Source organism: Melopsittacus undulatus, chromosome 6 (assembly GCF_012275295.1).
Source record: "Melopsittacus undulatus isolate bMelUnd1 chromosome 6, bMelUnd1.mat.Z, whole genome shotgun sequence".
NCBI lineage: Eukaryota > Metazoa > Chordata > Aves > Psittaciformes > Psittaculidae > Melopsittacus > Melopsittacus undulatus.
The window spans coordinates 67,356,653-67,382,569 of record NC_047532.1 but is presented as its reverse complement, the minus strand read 5'-3'; the positions used below and the strand labels follow the sequence as shown (position 1 = coordinate 67,382,569).

Here is a 25,917-nt window from a genome sequence, read left to right as displayed (position 1 = left end):
ACAAAATTTGTCTTTGTTCCTCTTCCCATCACCCAGATTCCAGATCTGGCGCAGTTTAGCAGATAGAATTCTCCTCCCAAACAGCCCATCCTGCTTTTTCTTCTGTGTTTCCCCACTCTAAAGAAGCTCTGTACAGCTCAACAGGGTTTACAGCATGAATAGCACATGATATAGGGAGGCAGGAAATTTTCAGTCTTCTCCATAGAAAAAAACAATGAATAGCATTCCTCACCATGCATTTTTCAGGCACTTCAAAAGTTATTTCAATGTGCAGTGGCATTTTCCCAGCAGTGCCAAAACCCATCCACTGAAAGGGAGACAGCCACTTTGTTAGCATTCCTCTCAAGCCTGACCCACAGGGCTCACAGACCAAAAGCAGGGCCCAGCCTAAGAGAAAGGGGAGGATGGAGGAGCAGGAGGGAGAAATCATTGGGCAGCTTCTTTACTGAAGAGGTCTGTGGCAGGAACATGGTAACTCACAGGAGCATCAAAAGGAGGAAGGTTGGGATTAATCTTGTTCTCAAAGTGTCAAGCTAGGTAGTTCCAGTGCCTGAAGGAATATAGGAAAACTTTCCCCCTACAGTTTAGCTGACACTTCCTGAAACCCTGGTAGCCCTCCCTTTCTCTCTGGTTGTGTCATGTTCATTGTACCAACATACCCAGCTCTGGGAGTCAAGTAATGATGTGTAATACTAAACTTGTCATAATGTTGGTAACTGTGACACAGACCTTTCTTGCTAGTTCAGTTTGTAACAGAATGCGTAGATGCATTTTTGTGCTTTGGATCTGTACTCCAACTGTGGCGTGCTAGCCCCTTGCTCATTTCTAGTGAGCCTGGTGTTAATCCCTTTCCTCTTCAAACCTAGTTTAAAGCCCTTTCTCTGAGCCCTTCTAGCTCCTGGGCTAGAATCCTTCTCCCCCTTTGGGACATGCATACTCCATCTGCCACCAGCAGGCCTGGTGCCATGTAGACTGACCCATGGTCAAAAAATCCCAAATTCTGATGCTGGCATCAGTCACGGAGCCAGGAACTCATTAGTGAGATTTTCTGATGTAACCATTGTCATTGACTGTGACTGGCAGGAGGGATTAGAACACTACTTGGGCTCCCAAACCCTGCACCAGTCACCCGAAGGCCCTTGAAGTACTTCTTGAACCTCCTCAGGCTTCTTGAAGAGATGTCCTCATTGCCCACATGGAAGACTAATAAAGGATAGTAATGGCAGGGCCACAGCAGACAAGTGAGTCTTCTGTTGAAGTCCCTCACCCTGGCTCCAGGGAGGCAGCAGACTTCCCTGTGAGTCTGGTCAGGCCAACATCTGAGAACCCCTGTTCCCCTTCAGGTGAGGAACGCCAGATCCTTTACCTCATCACTGTCTGAATCCTCCGACTGCAAGCCAGGGCCAGTGTTTCTTTCTGACGTGTCTCCATGAACTTCTGGGCATGTTTCAGCAGTGACTTGCTGGGTGGGAACAGGCCAGTGCAGAGCCAAAGGAGCTGCCAGCCCTTGGTCACGCTATACCTGTGAACACAAAGCAAATGGTTCTGCTCTAGCCACAAGTAATTCGTTGTTTGGCCACACACCAGCTACAGGGAAGAGAAACAAACACTCTCCCATAATGGTATGTACTGCTGTTCAGCTGGGAGCTGCTAATCAACAGTGCCTTCTCATGGGAACGGGCAGTGATTTTCTGTGCAACAACCAGAGTCCATATGTGAAGACAATGCTAAATCCTGGTTGATAAATATTCATGACAGTTGCAAATCTCATGAATAAACATAAGCTCCAGTTTAACACTCATCTCAGCAGCAGTGGCCCCAGTGCCATCCTCTTGGAAAGCCACCGTCAATATGCTGTTTAAGTACACATGTTTGGATTGTGTCTTATCAGCTGTTCATATTCACCTGCTCTCTGTGCTAGACAGCTTTGTTCTTTACTTGCATCTTTACTTTCCCTCAACCATGCTCATGCTCTGAAAAATAAGCATGTAGATGGTATTGTGTAATGAGATAGGTACAGTTCTTAAACACCCCAAATAAAGTCTGTACAACTTTCAGGCAGAAAGCCAGTTCTTTCAGCCTCTGGACTTGTGAAATCTGACAAAGTTCTTCTGGCATCTCACCCTCGGCAGTAAGAAAGGCTCTGCAGCCAGGAAGCGGTCAGTCATTCTGCCTTCAAAGCCAGGAGCAGAACACACTTCAGCTGTGTCCCAGGAATTGCTCTGAAATGTTTAATGGTGTGAAGTGGCTTTGGCTGGGAAAGTCAGCAGGTCTGCCTTTGAATGGGTACCAGACTGCTGAATGAAGAGGTCCTAGCTTCCTTATTCCCATTCATTTCTCTGATTTTGCAGATGAAAACACACTATTTTAATCCCATTTGTAGATCTGTGGTATTTGTGTCTATCTGAGAGCAGGACATGGTCCACAGTGCCTGGGAAGGATGAAAGATTTGTTGGTCTGTCTGTTCTAATGAAAGTATATGGAAATAGCTGCCTTTCAAGCAGTGTTTTTTCCACATCAGTGGCCCCCCTCAAAACAGTGGCTAAATTGGTAGAGGGCATCAGGCATGGCACTGGCACCATGGTTACAGACTATGCATTCAATAGCCTGGAAGATTTAGTGCACAGAAAGAAATTTACTATTTAATATTTAGGCACATATGTAATGTTCCACTAAATCTAATATTTGTGGAACAGTAAGAAAGAAAACCAAATGAAAGCTCTTTCTCTAAGATTTGCAATGATGCAATGCAGCTAGAAACAAACCATTTTGTTAATAATTAGTATCATTTTAAACTTCCTTTTGCAATTCAGTTCCCCTTGAAGTTGGTCAAATTATCATTTTATGAGTGAGGAAAGAAAACACCAGGCTGTTACATGGACTTACACATAGCAGGGTCCATGTAACCAATCTGTTCTGCAAGGCAGTTGTATATACTGATTAACATGACTACTCTGAAGTATTTACTGGTGATAAAAGACCTAGTGTGAACTCTGTTCTTATAGGAGGGAAATATTGTCATTGGGAAAATTGCAAAACAATGGAGGGCTGGCAGAGCAGTCACTGAAAGCATGCAAGAACTTTATGCAGTGTGTTATTTACTCCACAGACTGCCCTGGGAGTAAGAAGGCTTTAGTAACACCTGGCTTACTTCATGTCATACTGCACAGAGGTGAGCATTGAATACAGATGGGAGCAAAGCAGCAGCTCAAGGAAGAAGAGTCTTGCTCTGTGGCCTGCCTGTAGTCCAAAGTGCTGTGCACAGGTGAGCCCCATAGCACTGCCCAGGAAAAGGAAGAAGGGAAGGAAGGTATCCCTCCAACGTTTGGCCAGCCTCCCCCTCTGCCTCCACCCCATGGCCATGAGGATCTGAGGTTCCTCATCACCACCTGCATTTGAGCCTGGCTCTGCAGAAGCAGGGTGCTTGCACTCAGGTGAGTACCTGTTTCTGTTCTCAGTCAGTTGCTTCATAATCTGACAGTAAATTTCATCCCGCAGGATCTCTTCCTGGATAGCTGCTACAAATATCTGGTCAGTGACTTCCACAGAAGAGTGCACCTGTTTTGAGGGATAGTCTCCCATGAATTTCATGATGGGTGAATGTGCTGTTAAGAAAAAATAAAGGCCAATTTTGGAAGGTAAATGGGAAGTCTCACCTGGATCCTAACATGTTCGTGACCCTTTTGAGGTCTAAGTGGCAAATACTGGGAGGAGGGTCTATATTCCCTGCCTGTCTACTACCTTCTTTCCCTGTGCAGCACTCACTGCTTGGCTGTGATTTGTACTGTATTAGCTGCTTGCTCTGGGCATATTAGCTACTGCTCTGGGCAGTAGATCTCACTCATTCCTAAAGCCACATTCTCAGTTAAGTGAGCCAGCAGGAGTTGAGGAGCATTGGGAGGGAATAGGAAGCTTTCCTCTGTAGATAAGGGAAACAGAGTTGATACCACCCCCCCACCTTGAGGTACATGTCTCCCCTGTAATGTGGATGCAGTGTTACTTCAATGGAGGTGAGTTTAGTGGATACAGCTAGCTCCTCCTTCCCCTGAGTGTTCTCAGGTCCCAAAGAGAAGAGCGAAAGGATATCAATGAAGGCCTGACAGGCCAAATCACGAAGATCAGGGTCTGTGCATGCTCTCTTCAGCAAGGGCTGTTTCAAGGGCTCCTTAGAATGTGCCCACAGTTGACTGCGCCCACGGGATTTTTGGAGAACAGCTTTGCTGATGGATTCCTTCTCAGGAGTCCTAAATGAAGACAAAGGCAAGTGCAGGCAAGATAAAATTACTGGATCGGTATTGCTGTGAACACAGGAGGTCACTATCACAGACTTCTCTAGTCATGTTCTTTCTCGAAATGGTGATCTCCTATCTCCTTTGATTATTCGTATCATAGAATCATAGAATCATAGAATAGTTAGGGTTGGAAAGGATCTTAAGATCATGTAGTTCCAACCCCCCTGTCATGGGCAGGGACACCTCACACTAAACCATATCATCCAAGGCTTCATCCAACCTGGCCTTGAACACTGCCAGGGATGGAGCATTCACAGCCTCCCTGGGCAACCCATTCCAGTGCCTCACCACCCTAACAGTAAAGGATTTCATAGTTTCTTGTAGATCCAGAAGGGAGAAGGCTTGAAAACAGACCATGAGTTTTAGAAGACTAATTTTTCCCTTGCTGTCCAAGGCCTGTAATGTTGTGTGTCCTCACTAGCTGGTCAGTGCTGAAGAAAGGGTGAGAAGTAATAGTGCCTGCTGGAAAGAAGCAAGTCCAGCTGGGGTTCTTCTAGCCTTACCTTTGCATTCCTGCATATAAAAGATACAAATAGGCCATGTGCCAGAAACTCTACACATCCAAAGTCACACTTAATTATGGGGAACAATTGGCATCTCCATCAGAAAAGAGAGATGCCATTAAGTCCTCAGCTTTAAGTGTCACTGAAGATCAATAAGATCTTTCCTAGGGTGCACACTACACGGAGAGTTTCACCTGAAGTGTTCATAGGAGAACTCCTCCAGGGTGTAAGGCTTCACTTTGAGATCTTCTTCATCAGGTTCATCCATGTAGGAGTTCTGTGAAGCTGTCCTCCTCTGGTCTGGAGACATCATCAGCAGACTCTGGAATGACACAGCCACATAGACATGTCACATGGACACAGGTCTCTGCACAGACTGTCAGGTGTTACTCAGTATATATGCACTAAATTGGGTACTGTGTGCCAGAGGAGGCTTTCTGTTCCCTAAGCAGCATCTTCAGAAAGTCAAGAAAGACTTGGGAATAGTTAAAGAAGTAATTTCCATAGACCAAATAGCAGTGGATGTGTATGGGATTATCCGAAGCACACTTGTGAAAAATCCACCTACCTATTACTAGTTTGGTTTTCCCCACATTTTCAGCTTTTTACTTGTTAGTACTGTATCCAATACAGTGAATCTCCAAAACTGAAGACAAAGTTGTTATCAGAGTGTTTGATGGGAAACCTTGACTCCCTGAGAAAGCATATTCTTTTAAAGTAACTAGCTGCGCTTAGAATTTCTTTTGAGATGTATGATCACCAAGCAAGCCTGGTGTGAATAGAGGAAAATTCAACTGCACACCCATTTCCAGGAATTGCCTCAAATTCCAGGAACTGAAATCCCTAATGGTGAACAGACCAGGTTTTTTTGAGTTATTGCTTTTGGGCCAGTGTGGTCTTCTGCGTAGTTTTGGCTGTGTTTAGTTTTGTTTTCAGATAAGACAGAATAAAAAGCTTTGCTTCAATGGAAGGTACAGAACTTCTCTGACTTTGGAGGAAAAAAGTCTTCCAGTTATAAATTTAATCATATTTAACAGTTATAATTTATCTTCCAGTCTCTTCAAAGAGAGTGCTCAGCTTGTCTTACCAGTACTTGACTAGAGGGTTTTGTCAGAGAAGGAATTATGTAGATATCTTCCAAAAATACATTCCCTGTTTTGCCTGTCCTTTCATTCTGGGCACAGATCCAGCCAGAGTTTGCATCCAGCCTTTTTCCTTCAGTGAAGATTAGCAGGTCTCCCTTCTTGAAGGACAGGATGGCAGGGTCTTCTGAGGAACAGAATAAGGGAGTACTGTTCAGGCTTGACAGTCAAAGAAAATGCAAAGGGATTGCAACTTGAAAGACAAGGGAATTGTATTTTGAAGGCCTGACTTGGATTAGTAATAGTAAGTGATTTGTGTAAATACAGCTAATTATCTAGTAAGACTTCAGAGAAATCACATTTCCTCTGACAGCCCTATTTTGATGCACTGAGGGCGATGGCAAAACTCTATTTGATTCAAATGAATGCTGACCTTGTGTGTAGAACTGGTAGCAAAGCATACAAAGAAACACAGTAGCTGTAAGTAGGTGAAGATAATGTTTACATTTTAATCCCCTTTTGTCTGTTCCAGCCAACTGTATTCCACAGAAAATTCCAGTTTACCATCTCTGAAGTTCTTCTGGAAACTGTTTCCAGGGAGCCTAGATCCAGTTTCCTACTATAAGCAGACTAAGTTGTTGGACACTGTACTATCTAAATAAAATACACAAAGAAGTAGGAGGAAGGAAAGGTAATTTGTATGCAAAGCTATTGCTGTGCTGATCACTGAGCGTTCCTCCTGGAGCAAAGGGACTCTTGCTGAAGTTCTCCCTCTTCTCTTTAGGCTCTTTCAAATCAGTGCTGTGCATTCTCCCAAGATTTCTTCCCTACCCTGTTGAAAAGTTATAAGACTTACCTTGGGATTTTTTCTCCTGCATTGCCACAGCAAATTGTGATCTCTTCTTCAGTCCTTCCAGGAACATGACCACCAGTTCAGCAATGACAACGCTGTTTACAGATGTCAGGACAAACTCCTCAGCACGAAGTGTAATGAGAGTACAACTCTGTCCAAATGTCTTCACTGCCCTGTGTAGTATTGAACAGTTTGTTACCAGGGCATCTGAAAGAGTTACAGACACACCTGCAATTACAGCCAAGGTACCTACACCTCCTTGCAGACAACTCCCTTGCAGTGAGTATTGGTAGTTCTTTATTTGCCATCTTATGAGTTGGTAGGTGTGAAGGACTGAAGTGGTTCAGGTTCACTCTGGACTCCATCATGTTTGTACAAAAGTGCTTCATTAGAGAATAAGCAACTGGGCAACTGATTAAATCTGTGGCAGTCCTTACAGTGGTATTTTTTGCATATGCAAGATCCTAATCGCTGAGTGATCTGATGTAAGGATGTGTGCCCTGAGCAAACTAATGGTTACCCTCTTTCCCTCAGTTATCCTGTTCAGGTCCATCACACTTGAGAAGTATATAAACTCCCAACATGCATAACAGATGATGGCTTAGCTATGTTAGTTATTTGGGCCATTCTTGTCTTGATGCATGTCTGTGCTTTCTTATACCTTTCTGACTGAGCAGGATCATCATTCCTTCTAACAGGTGGGTAGATTCAGTCTTTTCAATGTTTCCTTTACAGGCTGCTCGGGACTTGTCCCTTTCTGTTTCCCAGACTGGGGCTAAACCACCTTTCCAGGCTTGGGTCAAATCACTGAGGGGGGGTAGCAGGAAAAGTACACCTCCCCCCTACATGGAATATCCTTTCTGATATGGGCAGAGAAGCCTTTTTCAGATCTTGCCTTTCTGGGACACTGACCTGTTGGTGTGGATGGCAGTTATCTCTGGGAAGGTCAGCTCAAGGAGCCGCTTTTCTGACTCATCCAAGAAGCAGATACCTTTCCAGTTTACAGCAACAATGAAGTGGTTCTTGGGCAAGCTGGGACCTGAAAATACAATAGAAAGCCTTACCTATGCTATCAAGTCCTCCTCTATAGATCTTAGATCTGTCCTCTGCTTCCAGGCTTCAGGTATTACCTGAAAACTTTGTGACTTCAAAGAATCGGGAAAAAAGCAAAGGCCACTGAAAGCGAGCAAAATCTACAAGTTGTTCCTTCACAGTCTGACGGGAGAGACGGTCCTGTGTGTATGGGGCCTGCAGCATACAAAGAGACCTCAGGTTTTCTCAGTAAAATCTATTTTGCATGATCTTTAGACAATAAAAAGCAAGCCTGATGCCAGAGATGCCCAGCAGCCCTCAAGGGTACCTGGAGAAAGTCAAATTAGGAACAGCCTCCAGGGGCCAAACCACATGCAGCTGAGGCTGCCCACAGGCACGTAGTTTGCATATTTCCCTCAAATCCCCACTGCCTGATCTGTTCAGAGTCTAACACAGATAGAGTGGAAATAATACAGGTAATCTGTTTCCAGATGAAAACCAGTATTCCATCCCATGACCATCCTGACTCAACTGTCAGATGGGAGATAGAGAGCCTGAAAAGAGACTATTCAGAGATTTAAATCTACCTTTTTCATTCTGCACACACACCCCCTCACTCCCCCCGCCCTTGGGCCTTGCATGGAATAGTGAGTGGAAAGGTTCTCTGCTCCCCTATTTAACTACTTGGGAAACAGAGGCTGAGATGGTTTTCCTTCTTCACCCAACAGGCTATTCATAAATGGAAATGGTGAAAAAAGCAGAAGCTGGTGTTTGGGAGTGATTACCCAGCAGTGCCAGACAAACCTCTTACCTTAGCATGTGCATAGGTTATAAGGCTCACCCACTTTTCCAGGGGCTTGGACTTCAGTTGTTTTGCTGGAATACAGTCATGGAGCACCTTCTGCACAAGTTCATTGTGGATGGAATCTCCAAATTGAATGTAACAATATTTTGCACCAATCTCCACCAAATCCTCCTCCTGAAACAATCAATCCATTAAACAAGACCTAGAAAAATGTCACAAAGTCCAGATAGCCTCTTTCAATCTCGAATCTGTTTTAGGAATGGGATTTGCTGCACTTTTGTGTGGATAACTCATGACAGTCATCCATCATAAGGAGAGATGTTATTCACACAATCGTAGCATCAAAGAGATTATTAGCAAAGATATTTTAAAAGGACTTTCATTACCCTTTAGGGCATGCCTCCAGGTGCCATGCAAACTGAAAGCTGCAGACATAAACCAAAACAAATTGCAGCTGCCAGCCTGGCACAATCACTTGGACTGGGTTTGTTAAGGTTAAGAAGAGAAGGGTTGTCTGCAGCCACTTTAAAACTGTATTCATCTTCATGCTTTTTTATGTGGAAATGTTTAACACAGCTTTGTCCCTTCAGGAGGACGAATAAGGAGACCCACCTTCTCACAGCGATACTCTCCAAACCGGATGCCTCGAATGACTTGGTGGTAAATGAGATCAGTGCTGACAGGATCCTCCTGGGAGTTGTGCCAGGGGGTGAAAATTTCCTTGCGGAAGTAGAGCCTCCAGGGTGCATTGCGTTCGTGTGTGCCCCGCTCCTTCACTAGCTGCTCACACTGAGAGATGGCATCCAGGACGTGATCTCGTCCCCCACCCAGTGACCAGACCTAGGACAGACGGACAATGCATTTATTGGCATGCCTGCTTTGGGTCTGAGGGAAGGACAACAAAACGCAAACTTTCTGGTCTCTGGACAGCAAGAAAAACTGCAAAGGTAAACAGATGGATGTGCAAGTTGTACTTTGGTAAATGTATTTTTGTGTATATGGGATGGCACTGGGAAAAATAAGTTGGAAGCTGAAGCAGATCTGGTTTGCAATTTTTCGTTTGTTAGCCACAGAAAGGCAGAATAAGATTATCAGTTCCTGAGTTTCAGCTGAGATTCAGAACTGATTTGGTTTGAGCACAGGTGTGAGATGAGGGATGCTTCTAAAAGTCAGCAGTACTCAGGCTGGGTGGACAGTAGCAACTCCACAGAAAGAGAAGGGATCTTTCATTCTATTTTTCTACACTTTACCTTATCAAATACAGCAATGTACAGTGAAAAACCAAACACATCCTTCAGTGCGATCTTATCTGCTATAAACTGACAAATCTCTTTGGCAGTGGAAGCGGAGTCTGCAGGGACAGTGATGCTTTGGCCATTCATCAGGGTGACATTAAACATAATGGGTTTCTTCTGCTTTGTTGCCTGTAAGTCAGAGTTAAATGAGAGAAATAAATTATGGGTAAAGCTTAGTTTTCTGTGAAGAATGAAGAAGGCATTTAGATTTAAGAGTTCTGCACACTATACACCCTAGTCAACTCTTTGTAAGTGAATTTCCAGTGCCCACACTGCTTCTTCAATGCGTGGTGAGTCTCAAGTATAAATTATATCCCTGGAGCAGCACTCAAGTTCTCTCCTCACCACAGCTCAGGGGAGCTGATTGTCACACAACAGTGTAGACTGATAGACTTCTTGTGAGTCTTATTTGGCCTGATGACTTTTGGGTACAGCTTTAAAAGTATCAGTGGAGAGATGGTCTGCAGCAAGTACTTTGCCCAAGGAGATTCTTAGGCAATTGGGTCATTCAGATCTAGGAAAAAATTGAACTGAGGCCTTCACTTGAAGGGGATGTATATGCGTGACTTCTAATGACTAGGGTGACATTTAAAAGAAGGGGAAGGACAATATAGCCCTATCATACACATTCCTCCTTCTATTTTAAAGGCATAAACCCTGTTCAGTTCTTTCTACAAATGATCATCAGGGCTTCCCTCAGGAAGTGATTCTGGCATGTGGGCCCTGAGTGGGTGGAGATACCTCCCTTCAAATCATATGTTGCAGCTTTTAACTTATATTTTCCACTGGATTTAGGTTAACTGAATAGACAGAAGAGGTGTGTCTAAGAAGCAGCTGGTCTGCAATCCCCTTGTGCAATTGATTTCCTTTATTTGACTTAGGAAGATCTATTAGCACAGGTTTGTAAACAAAATCCAGTATAAAATAACAGAGGTCAGTATAATTAAACAAAAAGGGAGCTGCTACCTGAAGTTCCAGCCAGCTTGGAGGTTCAGTCCGTGCTCCATTGACATAGGTTCTTCTCAGACGTTCAGCACAATATGGTGCATAGCCTGTGGGCCCATGGTGGATGAAATTCAACAGGTACTATATGCACAAAGTATAAGAAAGAGTTAGGCAACACTAATCCTCATAAAGCATAAGAAACTGTCTGCAGCTGATACATTACAGTCATCAGTATTAAAGGTTAAGCTTGGAATTAGTGTTTTAAAAAAGGAGGATTGAGATACCAAGTGTTACCTCACTCTGCAGAGCTTTTAGTCTAAAGAGGAAGACTTGTGTCAGTACATTCACTGTGTTTAACTACATGATAAATATTAGGCAGTTGAGACTTTATTCTTATGATTAGGTTAGAGCAAGGTTTAATGTTTCCAACTGAAGAGCCTGAAGTCTTTTTGTATTTTATAGGAATGAAAGTGCTGGGAAGATGGCTAATTGCAGGTTAGGACTGGTGATGATGGTTACTTTTAGTTTTACCAAGTTCTCTGGCAATATCAATAGTTGAAGTCCATGGTTAAGATTGGTATTGGATGAGAATGATTGGATAAACTGAGTTGTTGGAGTTCATGTGGCTCCGATATCTTGGATGACATGGTATAAACATGGACTTGTATTTAGTGCCAGCATTGATCAGTTACCTTGTTATCTTAATGATTAAAAATATTCCTAGAGGTAGGATATGGTCATGTCTTTCATGAGTTCTGTGTGCTTTACAGTCTTCGGATGAAGACTGATGTCAAAATATATCTATGGCTTCTGTCTGTCTTGTTCCAACTAGTGTCCATTTAGCAGTATATATGATTAGATTAATTATAGCTTAATCATTAGATTAATCATTTGAGCTAAGGTGTCAGTAAAGCAAGGCTGAAGATTCAGGCATATATATGGATTCTGTTTGCCTCTAAGATCTAGGAGGAAGGCTGATATCAAGTTGGAGCCATAGATTGTTGGTTGTGTCTCTTGCTCCTGTGTTGAAGTGAATTTATCATACATTTAAATTTGGAAATTAATAAATGATGAAAAAGCCCAAATCTCTACTGGATTTTGTAGGGCTTGGAGATGTAGGGTAAGAACCGGTAAAATATAGGGGGTGATTTTATACTGGCTTCCTGAGTATGTTTAATCACTAGGATTGTAACTGGAGACACCTTTTACATGTTGGAAAGGCAGAACCAGAAAGGTTAAAATTTGCCAGATTCCTTGCAGGTTACAGATCTAAAATGAGCAGGGTGATTGATCAATAATAGAATCCAATCCATATGAGTTAAATGTGAGTTCAGAAATCATTAATTTAAATTCCCAGATAAGCATATGAGATGAGATGGTTTCAGCTAAAATCATAGCACCAGCTGCTATGGCAGTTGTATGGCTATCTGTGTCAAAACAACAACATACACAAGAAACCTGATCAGCTAAGGCATCTAAGCTGTTCTAGGAGAGGATAGTAGTGTACCTTCACAAATGTATCTGAAGGAGGAAAGCAACCAAGGCAAAGTGACAGAAGGATCCAGCCTCGAGCATAGCTGCTCCTGGTGCTGTTTTCCGTGAGTTGTTTGCAAATCTGGCAATAAATTTCATCTCTGTAATAGAACACATGAAAGCAACAGATAATGATTCACTGCCTGAACTGTCTTTGGCTGCATTTCCACAGCACACTTGGCATGACTGCAGCATGATGAAATAGGTCCAAGCTAGGATACCACCTGTAATGTACCACAGGAAATGACTGTGTCATTGGCTTTTGCAAGAAAGGGCTCAAGGTACACCTAATGCCCTTTGCCACCCCTCGTTACTCAAGCAGTTCAAGTGTGATTCCCATGCTGGGTTACCCCCTGTAATAAGCAGAGGGACTGTGCAGGGACAACATGTGCTGGGACATCCAGGTGTGAAATGGCATTGCTGACCCTCCATGTGTGAAACTTGCTCTAAGCTCTCTACAGAATGTGTTTTGTACTTTGTGGCTCTTGTCTGTCTGCTTATATGTTGGTTTTGGGGTAAGGATAGGGGGACACCTGCTTAAACTTGTATTTTTGGTAAACTTGGAGTGAGTCTTTGGGTGGGAATAGAGGAAAGGGTGCTTCAGATTGAGCTTCTAAAAGTGCAAGTTGCCAGCAGCAGGGACATATGGGAAGCAGATGCAAAACCTGCATATAAATGAAACTGTTCTTTAAAAATAATCTTGAACTTTCTGGACTTTTGAAACACACATTTGGCAGGTCTGATGTGGGAAAACAAAAGGCGGATGAGGTTTTTGGTTCCAGATAGACATATGATGAAAGAAAGACTGAGGGAGTCAACACTTAGCTTGTGTGATACATTGATTGAAGGCAATTTTTTGCCAGCTGAGGATCTGCTTTGGGGAGCATCTTGACTGAAACAAAGCAACTATAGAGAGAGGAATCCAGCTTTACGGCTGAGCCTGTCCCTATGGGCTTTGTTACAGAAAACTGTGGCATAAGCTAGAATGGAGGAGAGAACTCACAGGGTTAGGTCAGAACCAGCTAGCTCCTGTCTAATCTTCACATCATGCTTAGCCTAAGGTCCAGCCTCACGCCACTTGTAAGCAGGATTTCTTTTCCTAGTGGCTAATGTACTTAGCAAGACAGACCTTAAAACTGTCTGATTTGGGGACACTGCATGAGGGCTCAGCAACAGGCTATTGGGAAACAGAGGTTATGAACACCTCTCATACACCTAATGCACCCAAACTCCGTATTTCTTATTCTTCTGTTTCTTCTCCCTCATACTAGGGCTGTTCCATGTTCAGGTGGTTTTGGGTACCAGCCCTGGGCTCCATTGCCTACCTGTGGGTATTCAGAAAGCTGTATGCGGAGGCAGCTGACCTAAACTACAACGTGAAGATAACTAGGGAGTTGTTAATTTGCTCCCTCTTATAAATCCTCCAGAGGTGTGTGCCCTACAGTCTTGGTTCTATGTGACCAGCTTTCAGTCAGGAATCTCTGGAGATAAATTAGAGACATTCCAGCATCTGGAAAATTCCCCAGAGCTGTGGAAAGGGGGTGCTGAATTTCACTGATATAATAGGTGCCTGGTACCAGAAAGGAGGTACAGATTTCCTACCTGATGGCAGGACGCAGGATTGCGTTGCCAATAATGAAGTGCACTTTTTCTAGGTTGGACATAGGCCTCTCAGAGATTGAGTTGTCCTCTTGGAAGGCCTCTTCTCCACCTCTCAGCTGGTCTGTCACCTGAAAAAAACAAGCAGAACCCCTGAGTGCTCTGGAAACCTCCCCTCTTACCAGGCAGCTCTCCCACACCTGAGGGACATTCCTTCTCTATCACTCTGAACAAAACTCTTTCTGCTCAGTGGAGGAGCAGTTTGGAAGGCCATACTTCCCCCTTCATTCTCAAACTGACTTATAAAATGAAGTGTTACACCACTAGTAGTGGGTAGAAGAACTTTCTTGTGCTGCCCTGTACAGCCCTTAGCACAGGGTGCTCTCAGTCTGCTCAGGGCACTGGGCAAAGTGTTCTGCCATATCAACAATTCTCAATCATAAATTGAGTTCAGGGGTCACTCTCCAGCACGAAGGGATGGAGTTCATCTGCCAGAGAATGAATGATAGCAGTGCACATGGGTATGGTTTAAAAGAACAGTGTAGCATGTATCCTGTACGCAGGGCTGGGCTGGCTTGGCAGGGGCACCAGTTCCCAGCTTGGAGGTTGCTGTCACATAACATCTGGTGAAGACAGGGTTCCAGGCAAGCAGACTTATGGGAAGCAATTTATTTCCATCTCTTACCTTCCCTGTCAACTTGGATGTCCGTTTCAGCTTCAGGGAAGAGATCCCCTTTGAAATCTTGTTATCCTTTCTGCCTTCTCTCTACAACACACATTACCATTATAGGAAGTTAGTTTAATGCACAGCAAAAATGATGCATTAAGGACAGAAAGATGCTCACATCGGAAATGTTCTTGTTTTGTCCCCTCCTGCTGTATTGTCTTTCCAGGACTGACAGGGCCCTTTTGTACTTCTAGCATTTCAAGTACAGTAGCACAAAAAAGTTTCTTTGCTTTTCTCATTCTTGATTAGAACAGCACAGAAGCCAAAGAAAGAAAATGAAAATACAAACATAATCTGCTCCTCTCACCATATCTGGGCTGTCATTCCTGAACTGGACCTGGTTTTTCCTGCCAAGTGTGTCATATATTTGTGTCATCACGGAGCCGCTCTTGGTGCTGGCATTCTTGGCAAACAGTGTTGGCTCTGGCAGGTCCCCCATGAATCTCAAGATGATAGTCCACACAACCAGAGAAGCCTATAGTGGCAGAAAGCACAGTAAGACACTGCCGGCAGAACCAATGGCCTCATGCCATTTCTGCCTGTTTAGATTTAGATATAGATAAAAGCATTTTCTGCCTTCACCCAGTGCAAGCTGTTAGAATTCCCATCTCCTCCTGTTTACAACAGGAGTTTACTTTCATGTCAAACAGCATGAGAGCAACATTCACAACACTCTATGCTAAAGGAAGAGGATGCAGTTCCAGTAGGAATCTCATATTTGCCCTGTGATTGCTGAGTCCTCGCCATGTCCTTTACAAGCACCTTGCAGGTATGTTGTAGCTAGAGTTGAGATAGAGAAATCTTGGCTGAACTGCACTCTGCATTTACCTGCCTGGGCAGATAAGTAGTGCAGTGAACTCTTCCAGGAGCTCTCCAGGAGCTCTCATGCCCAGAACTAGAAAGCTCTAGAAAGATAGTGAAGTTTTTGCAGCATGGGAGCCTCCATTCTGCAAGTCTGTGTTAGCATCAAGAAGAAATCTCCTCTTCAATCCCCCTGTGTTTCAATGGGAATACTGGAGGCCTGGGCTTCCCCCTTTTGTCTTAACTTGCAGACCAACCACTTTAACAAGAGCAGAGAGATGGGTGAGCTCTGGTGCTTCTTTCCAGTCTGTTTTTGCCCTCAAAGGCTAACTGGAGGAATCAAATCAAAGCTCAGGGTTCCCTCTTTAGGCAGACTAAAGGTTACCAGAGATCTTGGTTTGGGCAGGTATCTGTGCCAAGTTCCTGCTTGCAAAGTGCCAAAAAGTGCTGGTGGGAGCTACCACTTCCGTACAAATATTTGGGACTATCTTCTTGGCTCTAAAGTCTCTGGTTCCTAGGGCTGTGCCAGAGACAGGGGACCCAAAGACGAGGAGAGGTATAAAAGCCAAGGCTGTGGAGAAAGAAGGATTAACAACAAGGAGCAAGATACCAGGACATTATCCTTGTCATCATGGTAGAGTAGTGGGTGCCGCAGCTGCCTCCGGATATGTGTATGTGTAGAAGACCCCTGGAAATAAGTAGCTGCAAACTTTGGGAAGGTGTACTCTTCCAAGCCATCAGCTTCCTCTTCTAGTTCCACAGCCATGGGAACCATGTCCAGGTCTACCTCATCCAGCTTGTTTGGCTCTGTTTCCAAGTCCTGTGCAGAACATGAGGAAGAAACATATTTTCTTTCCCTGTACTCTGATATTCTTATTTTACATTCTTCTTCTTTCTTTTTTCCTTTCCTTTTTCTTTTCTTGGCCATAGGTCCTCCAGAATTTGCCTTTCCAGCTAACTCCAAATCCATTTTCAGCTGCTACCAGCAGATGATTTGGGCTCAGAACTTGTCCTTCTGAGATGCATCCATTCTATATGACCTTCCTTGTTCTCATTGTTTTCACTGCTGATGGAAAATCTAGGAACTATCTCACTGCTCACATCCTACATTAGCCAAGACCGGTCTATTCTGCCTACTTCTCCCTACCCAGTTCCATCCTCCACAGCTGTCAGGACCAGTATATCTCAATATTTTGCTTTTAAGAACATAGGATAGGTTGGGTCATGCATTTCCAGCTTGGTTCAGCTGGAAAATCACTGAACGCACTGTCAGCAGAACATATACTTGGTGCCAAAATGCACTATTTGCTGAGGGTCTGCTGGGCCAAAGAAACAAAAGTGCAGTAGTTTTTGAAGACACATAGTCCCCAAACTGCATGTGACCAAAACCTTTTGGGAATTGAACTCTGAAAGCAGATCCCCAAAAGACTGTCTGGATGGTTAATTTGGTGATTCTTTCACTGTACAGAAGTTCATTAAACAAAATTTACCACTGATGGAATTCCTGCGATGAACAGACTTACACAAGGGATGAACATGACCCATTACCAGTCTGCAGCTCTGTACCTCAAAACCCAGAGGAGCCTGTCCTTCTTGGCCTCCAATCATAGAAGGTAAAAACCCAAATATTTTGTCCACCATTTCTTGGTCACTGATAACATCATCATTTGCTGGTTTAGTGGCTAGAACATTCCTCCTTTGTCTTGCTTCTGCCTTCTCTCTCTTCAGAGCAGCCAGGTGTTCCTTTAAACATAGAAGCTGGTTAGACATTCTGCTAGAGTGAATGGGTGAGAGGATGAAATGCTGTTACAAAGGTGTTCTAACAGTGAGGTTCAGCTCTGCTAGTGCAGTGTTGGAACATAAGGGCAAAAGTTGCTTGTGCCAAGTGCTCACAAAGAGCTAGCACATCAGCATCAGGGCTTTGCTCTTAGAGCTGTCTTTATGGACTGTTGGCCTATTGGTAATGATGTGCCATTTTTCAAGACCTTTATCAACAAGAGATGATAGAAGAAAATCCCTGACAGCAGAAACCCCAATATTATCTAAAGCTTAAAAATGTTTCATGTCAGGGGGCTGTAATAGCACTGTGCATGTTTGTCTGAAATGGTAGCTCATACTGCAAACAGAAACGTGCATGTGTTTCCTTGTCACATTTCTAAAGCATCATTACAAATAGATTTACAACCGTGTCTCCTTTTTATTAAAATATAGATGTGCAAATGCTCAGGTGTGAGCTGGGCAGGCTCTTCTCAGCCAGGGAACACAGCATTCAGTGCTCCTCCATCAACAAACCTACCTTTTCTGATCTCATAGCCTCTTCCCTTGCTGGTCCAAGGACTTGCACGAGATGTTTCTCTTCTTCCAAGTGGATATTCCTGGCTTCCACCTTGCCTGTGTTCTGTGAACAACAGGACCATTCTGTGACAGTTACCACAACTGCTGAGCTGGCTCCCTTCTGCCATTAACAAGCTGTTCACACCAGGACTTCGTCACGGCAGGGACTCAGTTCTGGATTTAGCATCTTAGGGAACAGGCCACAGGCAGAAATCAGCAAACTGGCTTCCTTCTTCAAACTGGCTTTAATACAGAAAGGAAACCATACGAAGTTCTCCCATGTGCTGTGGACCATCAAGGTAGTAAATATAGGATTTTTTTTTCTGGCAGCACATAACAAGACACATTAGGATTCCCCTGTGAATGGACCCCTAAGGGACATTATTGGGCCTTGCTGTAGAAATTGATCTTTCCTTGAAGGAGTGACTGATACGTATGCACATCTTATCTTTTGTCCTCCCTTCTGCCAAAAACATCCCAGCTCTGTCAGTGTCAGTTTTGATATAGGATAACAAACACAGAAAACAAATGTAAACATGATCAGTCTGCTTAAAACTCTGCCTTCATACTTGACAGGAGCTCAAAATAAAACATCCCAAAATAAATCTCCAGTCTTATGCTATGGCAACACTTGCTGTTCATGAAAACTCTACCAGGACTTCACAGAAACATGTTCACAAGGTATCTGTGAGCATACCTTCTTCTTCATCCCTTGGTAGAGTCGTCGAGCAAACATGCCCCTTGCATATGCCTGTATAACACATACGGCTTTCTTCTGCTCTGCTACCTTTTGACGTATTATATAACCACGGCACATGGCTTGAAGCCTGATGATATGAGTCCGAGTTGCTTCATACTGTTTAGCAAGCTGTCGGCTCCTGTAGAGAGCCTGCAGGCGCCCAAAACCCAGCATAACCTGCAGGGAGGTGGAGAAGAAAGAAGTGATTATGGTTCAAAACCACTGAGGCTGGCTTTAAATCTAGTACATAGAGTTGCTTTGGGGACTTATTCTAGGGAGTGGCTCCATGAAGTGATAATGGTAGCTTGGGGTTATGACAAGTGAAGGAAGAAAGCAGAAATGAAGCTAAGTGAATGGGGGGAGGAAATAAAAAGCTAGTCCTTGGAGAGATGGGTGTGTCAATCCCAAGAGGATGGGGCAGAGTGCAGGACAACAGCCTGGCTCTTCAGACAGGAGTTATATCACACTGATGCACAAATGCTAGCCTTGGACTCTGACTAGAAGAAGTGTGAGATCACTCATACATCAAGTTGCCAGAGCCAGGCCTGCCAGAGGTTAGTTTGGTTACTCTTTCACCAGAAAGGTCACAGGTTCAGCAAATCCTACGAGGTCCCAGAGCCCTCCGTGGGCTTCACACCCTGTCATCTGGCCTGTCCTCCTTTCAGTTGTGAATATCTTCATTCCTAATGCTCCACTCAGTCTGGCAGGGCATAATATCCAAACACACACAAATATACATAGATATATATTTATATTTATATATACACCTGCATCTTACCATTCTGAAATCCTTCCGGCAGCAGTAGCCTCGCCAGGCTGACTGAATGGCTACAGCAGACTTCCTCTGTTTCAGAAATTGTTTCCTAAGCAGGGGGACAGGTGAGGTGACAAATAATAGGTTATTTCTGCTGCTTCTTATGATAATAATAAAGAATAAGTGGGTGGGTTTTTTCCTTTTATGAGATACCTACACTCTGATTTCAGACTTGTCTCCTCTCTAGGAACACTAGAGCCAGGAACACTATTATTAAGCTAACTAGCTCAATATTAGTAGACATCTTGCCAGGGCAAGTTTGAAGCTCAGCAAGGGCTATTCTTCCTGCTTCTGAGTAGCCCAAGAAAAGTATTATGTTGCAGCAGAAGCATTAGTCTGGTTAGACACTTCTGCACCACATGAACTCAATTATACTCACTCAACCATCTTGTCTGCTTACATGTTCTCCATGCTCATAGACAGGACAGAACAGACTGACCTTTTTGTCTGACCTTTTCTGTAAATAAAGGCCTTAGGAGATTTCACCTAGGCTCAGCTCATTCTGCAAGTGAAACAGCGCCTCAAATCAGTTGAGCTAACAAAGTGTTTTCCTATTCGCTTTGTTACCTATTTGCAAGTAGAAAGGAGAAAATAGAAGTGTTACTAATGCACCTTGATACATCTGAGCTGACTTTGTCCTTAATGTTGCAAAAATACTTGTAGCAACTGCAGACCAAAATCGTTGCTGCCCTGAGATTGCTCTTAAAAGGCCCTAAATCAAGCGAGGATAAATTAACTCCCCCATTCGATGGCCACTTGCTCCCCAGTGTCATCACTGCCCATGAACTTCCCATGGTAAAAGCTGTTTATCACCCTGTGGCTGTCAGAAATGGCACATAGCTCTGATGGTTTAAAGCTAAAAACCAGGTCAGGCTTTTAGGGAGAGGTGGTATCTGTCAGACAGCAGGCATGGTTTGGGAAAAGGGGGAAGGTTCAGGGCATTTATGTCATGTTTGTTAGATCTTGCTTCTCTACTGTCAGGAATATTTCTAAATCAAACCAAGTTTCAGTCCTATATCATGGTTTTGTTGGGGGTAGCAAGATTACTATGTACAAATCATGATGTAAAGCATTTAATGAGGACATTTACTTGATAGTGACTAGATTTCACTTCTGCAAATATCTGAAACAAAACCAGGCAAATTGTGCATCTTTGTTGAAGAGCTAGTTTCTATCTGATTCTTTCCTATGTCTTGTATCAAAGAAGCATTCTGTGTAAGAGAGTTCTTCTGTCTCTGAGGGGGACACAGATTCCATTGGGATTTCCCTCTTTCCAGACACCTCCTGTTTACTAGAAATATGAAGTGCAAATCCTCCTTCTCCCCCTTCTTCTTCATGTCATGTCACACACAGCCCTGCATTTTGAAAAGCATCATGAAAATAAAGAAGCTGAGGCAGGACAAATGTTTGTGCAAAATCTGCATAGGTGCACTGACAGGCACTGAATTTAGGGCTAGTGGAAGATACAGATTCATACTCAAAAATGCTTCATAGAATGTGTTAAGCAAAGATTACTGCTTCAAACCAAAGCAAATTCCCTTCTGTAAGATCACTGACCTGTCCTTCACTCCTCTCATCACCTTCTGGATAAGAAGAACCTTATCTGTGAGTATATTTTGGCGTTGAAGCTCCAGTACTGTATCATGATGATCCTGTTAAAAAGAAGGTGTGGATATGCCAGCTGAGCAGATACCCCTATGGACACATTGTCTGAAAGAGGCCCAAAATCATCAAGCAAGCTGTGATTAAAATGCATTTATGGAACTGCAGTAGGAAGAGCTCACACCACCTGACCACACCATCTCTGGCTATAGCCATAAACAAGTAGAGAATCTGCCTTCAGTAAGATGATCTTTACCCCTGGGGATATGCTATGGGCAAGGAGGTCCCCTGCAACAGTGTGCTGGTGTCTAGCTCTTTTTTATGCTCAAGGCCTGAGCAGAGACCAATACATTGCCTTGTGCTGTTTCAGCTGCAGTACTGTAGCACAGGAACAGGACCAGCCTCTCCTACGCCAAGCTGTGTCCATTAAATTACTTAGCCTTCAGGAGCAAAGATCCAGCCTCAGATCCAAGGGAGTATATAAAACTCTGACTCAGGCCTGCTAGGTCTCCCCTCTTGCACAAGCAGGTTAAATTATACTGTGAAGCACCCAGTTTTTCAGGAGAAGAGACAATAAACTGTCCTTTTTACTTACTTTTAGGAACATCTTGGTCTTTCCAGCTTGCCAGCTTTCATCCTTGCCCAGCACTGCTTCAGAGATGCTGATACAGCTCTGTCGAGCATCATTCTTCAGCTGATGTGCAAAACCATCATCATGTTAGGGCTTGGGTGTGAAACACAGTAGCTGTACTATGTAAGTATCTATTGCTCTGCATTTCAAAGGGCAAAGAACAGAAACAGATGAGGTCTTACAGACCTCTGGGCTGACAGAATAATGAACACAAGTGGTTCAGCTCAAATGGGCAAAAGAAGTAGGAATATGAATGCATGGCCAAATATTCAGGAGTTCAGGTACAAGGAAGAGTGCTTGATTACAGAAAAACATCCAAGGGCAATGGAGATGCCACCCTGCCTGGGATGTCCCTGTGGAGCAGGTCAAGGATAGCTGGACCTAAAAGCACCTCTACTGTTTCAGCAAAGGTCCAAGTGAGTATGTAGGTATTTAGCTACAGTTCATGTGATGAGAGCTGTCTCAATTGCTCCAGCAGTAATCCAAGAACCTTCTACTGCAGGAAAGACTCAAGATCCACCAGGAGAAGCTGTAGTAGCCTTAAACCAAGTTTTGCTTACACACCTGCTGTCGAAGAGACCATGGCAGGAGAACTCTGTATCTATCAAAGAACTCCTCAAAGCTGTAGCGAACTGGGAAGCCAGCTTTCCTGATCTGAATGGTCTCCATCATCCCTGAATATCGCAGCTGTTTGATACACAGCTCCCTGTCAAACAACTGAAAGGGAAAGCAGACAAAGAGGACACTTAACACTGAAAGCACAGCATGAATGCTCCTAGTTTCTTGTACCACAGATTAAAAATAGGCTTGCTAAACAACATGCAGTACTTCAAAAATTATAAGCTCACTTGACCAATGGTATGCAAGGTTTTGGTGTAGAACTGGGTCATGAACTCCTGAGTTGCAGCCAAAACCCCTCATTGCAAACTCATTCCTCTTCTTCTGTAGTGTCAAATTAAGCCACGTCACCTCTCTCTTAAACACCAATAGCTCTCCTATTCTTTCTCAGGTTATATTATCATCTGGTCATTTTGCACCCCAGTGTTTTCCATTTATCCCCTTGTTGAAGGACTAGAAACTCTCCAGTTTTGTCTTTATCTTTACAGGAAAGGCTTCTACAGCTTCTCTCAGAAATACACAAGTGTATATTTGCCATCTGTTACTCTATGATGTTTCTTAGAGATGTTTTTGTAACTTAGGATTGCTATATTCTACTGCTCTTTTTATTGCAGTAATAGCCTGTACTGCAGCTCTTTGTGGCTGAAGGACAGATACAAAATGCTGCACAGCAGCTGACAGCTTCTTCTCATGGAAAAGTTTACTGAAAAAAATTGCTCATGTTGTTAAAACATTACCAGTGGTTTCTTGTAGTCGTTTGGCTTGATGCAGCGGATGAAGTATGGCTGGCACTGCTCAAGGATTTTCATCAGTTTTTCCAGGGATTGCTTGAACTGTCCTCCCAGAGTTGAGAGCCGTTTGGTAGTATCCAAACCCTGAAGAGTAAGCACATGCTGACTGCTACATCATTCACTCTTAGATCCAAGTAATAAATCTCCGCATTTCTGTACAATGTAACAGTATCACATAACTGCCCCCCCCCCAAAAAAATATTTACCTACATGGGAGCTAAATGGGTCATCTGCATCTTACAAATTTGGGTTTATTTGTGCACAGAAAGCCAGCTGAGCTCTTTCACCTATTGGGCACCAAATTCTAGCAGTGTGTGGCTGTGGTGGAAGAAATTCCACCCATGTGAGCTCAAATGGGCCTGTCTCTTCCAGCCAAGGTTGCATTTAGTGTAAGGCCTGGGTGCCAAGTTATTATTCACGGGTGTGTACCTGAAAACTTGGTAGGAAACAGCTACTCCCACAACAATAATAACCTCCAGGCAAGGTTCTTGCTGGCATCACGGAGTTAACTAGGAATGCTAAAGATTGAGAACAGCTCATTCCTTAGTGATTAGTATCGCTTTGCTTGTTGAAACTACAGCAACCAGTAAAAAGGAAAACTTTTACTGGAGGACAAGGTAAGAGCTACTCTATTTATGGCTGCATATAAAATGTTTTATCTCACTGCTCCCAGGTTGACTGTTGCTCCCAGTTGCAATAGTGTAAACTTAGAGGGATTGCATTGGACTGCAGTTAGCTTCTGACTTCCCCAGTTCCTCTGAAAGCACAGCTCCACCAATGTCTTTTTTCACACTGATGTGTGTATGCCTAAGCTTCTACCTCCTAATACGTCTTAAGGGCACAATAAATTATGGTGAGAACAGTGTAGATTCCAAGTAACAAAAGCACTTCACTGGCCTTCTACATACAAGCATGGAGCTATTCATTACAGCACAATACAGCTGGTTTGGTTGGTTGGTTGGGGGGCTTTGCTGGGTTGCGCTTTGTTTCGCTTGGGTTGGGTTTTTTATTTACAAGTAAATAATGCAAAGTCCACAGTGCTTTCCCTCACTTCCATTTGCGACACTTAACGGTACCTCCTTATGCTGGTTCTTACATTTAGAGTGCCTTTTAACGCTCAAGTGCGCACCTCCTGCCTTAACTACAGGGCAATGCTGCCCTCCGGCGACTAAATGCTCATTCCTCACAGCACCCGCATCCACAGACGCTCAGTCTCACAGCAGCTCTGATGGATCTTAGCTGTTTGAAGTAGCTATGGTAACACATATACATGTTTAAGCTGTATAAGTGTTAAAAGCAATTTGCATTTGCAGATCTTAGAGGCCTTTCTGCTGTCCTTGTAATTCAGTGGGATGGCCGCAAAGCCTGAAGCCCATGCACTCTTGGTCTCGCATCTGTAAGGTTCAAACTGTATTTGTTGTTGAGATGGCAGTGACTTTTCTCCCATGGCCTGTCAGGACAGCAACCCTGAGACCTCAGCACAGCCAAGTTTTTTTCTGGCACTTCATTCACTGTTCTTTCCTATAGCTTATTTCTTAGGCTTCCCAGTGGTGGTCTAGAAAGTAATAGGGGTAATTCAGCTAACTCCTGTGCATGTTGAAATGGGCAGTAGCCCACATTTAGCATCTCCTTTCTTGATATGCTACTGTACTTTCTAAATGGAAAGAAATGTTTTGTTGGGGGGTTTTTTCCCCCCAAAACTTCAACCTTATTTATAGAGACAAAAAACATTAGAGCATTAGAGCAATACAGATAGACCTGATATTTAATGTGAAGGTATTCATGCATGTAAGAGATGCTAAGCCTCTGTTGCTGCTTGTACCACTTCTGACATTCTGCTCCCCCAGGATGTTTACCTGTCCGTGGCCAGATGTTCTGGACAGCAGAAAGCCACATTGGGAAAAAGACTGAGGAAGAAAGGACAGGATCAAAAAACAATGCCAAGAGATAGACAGATAACAGGTACGATGGCAAGCTAACTCTTCCATACCCTGACAGGAAAACTCAAAGATGTAAACACTATAAGCAAAAGTATCTTAACACAATGATAACACTGCATACTTGAATGGTCAGAAATTAAGGAATGTGAAAGTTGCAGCAGGACAGAGAACTTGAACTCTGCCCCATGCTGTTTCCAGTTCACTGTGCTTTACAATCTCATTTTCACTATGCATGGGACAAGGCTCCTTACACCACGAGGCACAGATGATTCTGTGATAATTACCCATCTTGAACTTTGTCACAAAGTCTCCGGGCCAGGAGGGAGAGCTAAAGTTGCAGCAGCAATCAGGGCAGTGAGCCTGTCTACAGGTGTCATTGAGAAGAGGAGACAGTATCTGTGACAGCACAGCTTTTGCTCCTTTGTACTAGCTGTCAGCCCTTTGCAAGAAGGAAAAGGCCAGGGCCAATCTGACAGTTCCCCAGTCAGACCCCTTGGTGTTATGGTCCCAGCAGACTGACCACATCTGCAGTATGGCACCAGTTTAGCTGCTGGCTTCTGGACAGGCACCAGCTTTGCAGAGGGGTCTCTGGCTAGTGCCTTGTTCTGTTCCTTCCAATGAACCTTGGAACTACAATTTCCTCCTATTAATTTACACCCCTCCTGGAGATGTGGATGCAGTATGGATGCCCAGATAGACACAGCAAACCCATTCAGTTGATGACAACATGTAAGGAGGTAGCACAGCCCATGCTTTTGTGTCCACACAAATGTCCAGGGATGCAGTCCTGGGAGGTGGGAATGACATTACCCTTCTTTACAGCATGATCAGACCCTGACTTTTCCATCAGACTCCTTTGCAGGAATGAGTTGAATGAAAGGGATGGGGATTTGCAGAGACAGTGCAAAAGAAAGAGGAGGTCAAGAACATTCAGAGCCTTATAAATGAGGAGAAATCACTTCTGCAACCCAGTGCCAGTAA

At 43.8% G+C, this 25,917-nt stretch overlaps 1 protein-coding gene across 1 annotated transcript in view; it reads right to left on the bottom strand.

Annotated features, from left to right (window-relative positions):
• The window catches only part of MYO7B (myosin VIIB), a 46,973-nt gene that overhangs the window by 8,552 nt on the left and 12,504 nt on the right, over nucleotides 1-25,917 (bottom strand). The window contains exons 15-40 of the mRNA XM_005154142.3: nucleotides 24,853-24,903; nucleotides 22,943-23,080; nucleotides 22,152-22,304; nucleotides 21,552-21,650; nucleotides 20,912-21,006; nucleotides 19,319-19,403; nucleotides 18,499-18,717; nucleotides 17,764-17,865; nucleotides 17,034-17,210; nucleotides 16,078-16,287; nucleotides 14,974-15,141; nucleotides 14,625-14,705; nucleotides 13,943-14,070; nucleotides 12,315-12,441; nucleotides 10,829-10,948; nucleotides 9,818-9,991; nucleotides 9,180-9,407; nucleotides 8,574-8,741; nucleotides 7,861-7,978; nucleotides 7,643-7,769; nucleotides 6,734-6,903; nucleotides 5,883-6,064; nucleotides 4,990-5,117; nucleotides 4,087-4,244; nucleotides 3,443-3,596; nucleotides 1,367-1,522 (exon numbers count right to left, since the gene is read on the bottom strand). Coding sequence (XP_005154199.2) covers nucleotides 1,367-1,522; nucleotides 3,443-3,596; nucleotides 4,087-4,244; nucleotides 4,990-5,117; nucleotides 5,883-6,064; nucleotides 6,734-6,903; nucleotides 7,643-7,769; nucleotides 7,861-7,978; nucleotides 8,574-8,741; nucleotides 9,180-9,407; nucleotides 9,818-9,991; nucleotides 10,829-10,948; nucleotides 12,315-12,441; nucleotides 13,943-14,070; nucleotides 14,625-14,705; nucleotides 14,974-15,141; nucleotides 16,078-16,287; nucleotides 17,034-17,210; nucleotides 17,764-17,865; nucleotides 18,499-18,717; nucleotides 19,319-19,403; nucleotides 20,912-21,006; nucleotides 21,552-21,650; nucleotides 22,152-22,304; nucleotides 22,943-23,080; nucleotides 24,853-24,903 — 3,716 coding nt within the window. The remainder of the gene's footprint in view (nucleotides 1-1,366; nucleotides 1,523-3,442; nucleotides 3,597-4,086; nucleotides 4,245-4,989; nucleotides 5,118-5,882; nucleotides 6,065-6,733; nucleotides 6,904-7,642; nucleotides 7,770-7,860; nucleotides 7,979-8,573; nucleotides 8,742-9,179; nucleotides 9,408-9,817; nucleotides 9,992-10,828; nucleotides 10,949-12,314; nucleotides 12,442-13,942; nucleotides 14,071-14,624; nucleotides 14,706-14,973; nucleotides 15,142-16,077; nucleotides 16,288-17,033; nucleotides 17,211-17,763; nucleotides 17,866-18,498; nucleotides 18,718-19,318; nucleotides 19,404-20,911; nucleotides 21,007-21,551; nucleotides 21,651-22,151; nucleotides 22,305-22,942; nucleotides 23,081-24,852; nucleotides 24,904-25,917) is intronic.